The sequence below is a fragment of the Saccostrea cucullata genome, unplaced genomic scaffold (genome assembly GCF_032062105.1).
Source record: "Saccostrea cucullata isolate Sc308-1 unplaced genomic scaffold, CSIRO_AGI_Scuc_v1 ctg6068, whole genome shotgun sequence".
NCBI lineage: Eukaryota > Metazoa > Mollusca > Bivalvia > Ostreida > Ostreidae > Saccostrea > Saccostrea cuccullata.
In genome coordinates, this window is record NW_026929089.1 from 9,024 (window position 1) to 13,310 (window position 4,287).

The following is a 4,287-nucleotide window of genomic DNA, read 5'->3' on the forward strand; positions in this document are numbered from 1 at the left end:
CAATGAAAAGTATCATTAATACAATGATTAATCTTTTTAATCCTACTTTAAATGATTACTAGTATTTAAACAGATATAAATATAAACAATAAAATGTCTTTCTTTGTTTGTTATTACTGGAATTAACGGTCCAGCTATTGCTGAAAAATTTACATAGTTACGCGGGTTATGTATTTTTTCTGCAACAGCTGCTTCCGTTAATTCCAGTAATAACAAACAAAGAAAGCATTTCATTGTTTAAATGTGCCAGACATTTAGCGTTGTACTTGAATTAGCGGATATTGCTTTCCGTCAAAAACGCTAAAAAGAATACACAGCCAAATGTAATACGTTTACAGTATTTGTTGATAAATATTTTTAAAACAACATACATGTCATGTAAATCATGTGTCCAGTAAGCTTACATATAACATCTAGTGATTTTATTTTAATACCAATTTTATCATGATAAAAGTTTATTGAAAAGAAATAAGAAAAGGCACTAATTAAGACGTGCTTAATAAAACAGAATTAGGCTGTATCACACATTCTCCCTCTACACCTCTGTCTTTCTCAACAAGAAAGTTATATTAACCGGAATGTTTTCATATGAAGGTAGGTACATTATTTTATTTGATGTATTTGATTACTTTAATCACACCCGAGAAAAACATCCCAACCAACAGATTACCATTCTCATCCAAATCTAAAGATATAGGCATATCAAGTTCACAATTGTCAATACATTTAAGATACATCCCATCTTGACTGATAATATGTATTCGGTTATTAAAATAATCGGTTACTATAATGTTACACAGAGAATCCGTAACGATTTGGTCTGGTCTAAAATGTGTTTTACCGAATAACTCCAGATTTCTTTCTGCATACCTAAATCGAAAGTTGCCGTTTTGGTTAACGACAACAATGGCATAGGCATTTGGATCCGATACACATACATCTCCATTTTTATTTTCAGCTACAAAGAGAAAGAGATCTCCAAACTGAAATAAGGGTTGATTGTCGTCTGCGTATTGTATTTCTTGTTCTGTTCTAGAATCAGTGATATTATAGCGAATGATTTTTGATTCTTCCATTTCAGGATTTGCCATACATACTAGAAGCTTCTTATCACAAGTTTGACAAATACCATGGAAAATCCAACCAGGAAACCGAACAATTTCTATTGAGGTCCCATCGTTCGCTATCATATTGATTGTCGAACCTTCCATTGCGCTACTGTACAATATTTTGTCTTTGTCAATTACTAGACTTTCTGGTTGACACGAGCACGAAACTTTCTCACATACACTTGCAGAAGAAGTCTGATTTAATGGTAAGCTATAAATTTCAAGAGTAAAATAATGGCATATATAAATATAGGAATCCCTCCGCACAAAACGAAATAAATTTTCTTTGCCAGTGTGTATAAATCCTATAACTATCGCCTTATCCATTAAGTACGATTCCTCGGAATCAATGGCTTCTGCATTGTTCATAGATTGTAAGGACAATTGACTATACCTAGCGTCATTTAACTCCTGCACTAGCTGAAGAGAGTCTCCAAAAATAACGACAGGTGCAGCACATCTAGAAATAGTCTCTCTTGTACATTTTAGTACTTGTTGATATATTTTGGGAGTTATTTTGCACTGCACTATCTTTGTTAGAATAGACTGATCATCTGATTGAATAATTGAATTAAGTATTTTGACAGCAGATACAGCATCTGATAAAAACTTCTCTCTCTTCTCCCTTTGAAGTCTGATCTCTTTTTCCTGATCATTTATACTCTTTCTGTATCTTAAAAAAAGATCTTGTATTTCCTCAATAAGATCTTTTTCATTTACTTCTGCGCTTTTCCTAAGAGCACGAAAATTTTCTGTTTTTTCTTGGTAAGTTTTTTCTATTGTGGCGTTCTCGTTTTCGTACTCTTTAACACAGTTTTCTATGATTTTCATTTCTTGTAATAACTTTTTTTTCTTCTTTACAACAAATTCTTTCATGTGCCCAAAGGTGTGGTTGTCGTGAGAACATTCCCAACAGATCAAACATACTGGGGTGCAACATTGGTAACAAAATGTGTCTAGCTTGTAATTTGGATGCAAACTGCAGGATGGAAACGAAAAAATTGAAACTCTGTTCCTATACAAAATGATCGAATGCTGAATGTTTAGTTCTTCAGTTAAATGGTCATTTATGCAGTCTCTACAAAGACTTTTCTGACATCCTTGACAAAAATGTTGAACACCATTTTCACATTTGATGCATTTTTGGAGTCTTTGTATGTTCGTGACTCCGCCAATTTCCATATTTTAAAAATGGATAGGTCTTCATGCATTTAAAATCTTGTCGCCATTGGTTACTGTGACTTCTGTCCTTATACTCCCGCACATACAGTTTGGTGATGAAACTGGCAAATTTTCTTTTAAAAAAAGAAGTAAAGAACGTTTAGTGCAAATGAGATTTTATTATTGAGGTAAGAAAAATATACTGCAGTATTCATTAATTTATATTGTATGAAGCCATGATAAAAAGTTTTCAGTTTATGACATGATTAAATGAATTTCTGTCTATATCTATATATAAAAAATTATTATTTTTTTTTAAAAAGTACTTCACCTATATACATAAACTTATATACAGCTTATATAGGTGTAGTACTTTTTTTAAAACATTATTTTTCTTGCCTGATCATGTCAGAATCTTTATTAAAGCAACTTTTAGAGTGTATTCAATGTAGATACAAATTACAAAAAAAATATTTTACATTTATCAATCCGGAAGACAAGCCCCTATGTACACGTCCACGCGCACGAGAGAGAGGGAGGCAGATAGAGAAACTTGTATGGATTCCAGTATCATGAAGTTTTTAACTCATGCATTAAAAAAGAACTGTTCACATTGTTACAGTAATGGATTTGATTTGAACTACAACTAATTTCAAGTATTCCGCGGGGAAATTCATTGACGCGTTTGGCATGCAATCACAAGATTTACATGTACATCACAAGACTTTGAATAAACATTACAAGATTTGAATAAACATACATCACAAGATTTTGAATACACTGTACATTACAAGATTATCGAATAAAGCAACGTTTGACATGCCATAGATGTACATATATTTCAAAAATTATACTATATCTTTACATGTCCTTCATTCGGTTGGTTTTTGATGATTTATAAGCGTGGCGTTTAATTTTTAAAAGAGGATTGTATATCATTACTGGTGAGTTAAGTTATGTGTACCAAGAAAAAGTAATATAAATTTTAAAAAAATTAAAATAGATTTGACTGACCTTAGTAAAAAGGATCGCTCCAATCATATCCTTTGTTGTTAATAAGTGAGTGAATCTTGAAAGCAATTCGTTTATTTTATTTGTAATACCCCAGCTGGTGTGCATTTTTTTTATTATTCATGACAGCACCCCATTATCACTCACAATATCATATGCTTTATCTCATGACACCAAGGGGTTCAGAGTCCCTCATATCATAATTTGTTATCATAACCATGCAAAAAGCCTATGTGATATTTTAAATTTACACAAGCGATATTGGCTTAATCAACTGTTAGTATACCTATTTAAAAAAAAATAGTGGCCGCCCATTCACAAACAGTAAAGAACTACAGGTAGAGTAAACAGTAGATGTAACTAAAGTTTACAATCAATGCTCGTAGTTGACCGTAGAAAGTCAAACTATTAAAAATTTTCACTTTCTATAATACACATGTACTTATATAAAAGTTTAAATGTTTTTAGTACTTTTTACCATGGTAGTGAATCAAAGTTTCAATGTTTTCAATAAAGTTTCAAAAGTACATGAATCAAAAAGTTTCCAGATGTGATTTTTGAACTATATTGATTTGACTTTTACTCAGCGTTTTAAATATCCGGTTACGATTTTGCTCGAAGTCGCTCGTGTCAACAAACGTACAAATAAACATTGAGTGATTCTACAGTTTAAGGATGAATTAATTAAAAAGAGAAGACTTGGAACAACTTTCGGTTGAAAGAGAAAAAATTAGGTAATAAAACAACATTTCTGTGAATGATACACGTGAAATATGCCGTGCCGATAACACGGACTACGAATATGCTACATCAGTGCATGAAAGTCGGGGCGACTATTGTCGGTGGCCAAGTTAAAGCTAATAGTGATAATTCGCAAGAAAAGTAATTAATACGATTTGACTTAGACAAATTTAATTATTTTTATCCATCACAAGTTATAAATTCACCTTGAATAATAATTATTTCATAAGACGCATACCCCCCCCCCCCTTAAACCGGCTTACCC

The 4,287-nt window shown here is 32.0% G+C and overlaps 1 protein-coding gene across 1 annotated transcript; it reads right to left on the reverse strand.

Annotated features, from left to right (window-relative positions):
• Window positions 1-479: 479 nt before the first annotated feature.
• On the reverse strand, window positions 480-3,368 carry LOC134279754 (uncharacterized). The gene is made up of 2 exons (XM_062762161.1): window positions 3,285-3,368; window positions 480-2,404 (listed from the first exon to the last, which is right to left on the reverse strand). Exon 2 carries the CDS (start codon window positions 2,289-2,291, stop codon window positions 609-611), a length of 1,683 nt encoding a protein of 560 aa, XP_062618145.1. The 5' UTR covers window positions 2,292-2,404; window positions 3,285-3,368; the 3' UTR covers window positions 480-608.
• Window positions 3,369-4,287: the final 919 nt, after the last annotated feature.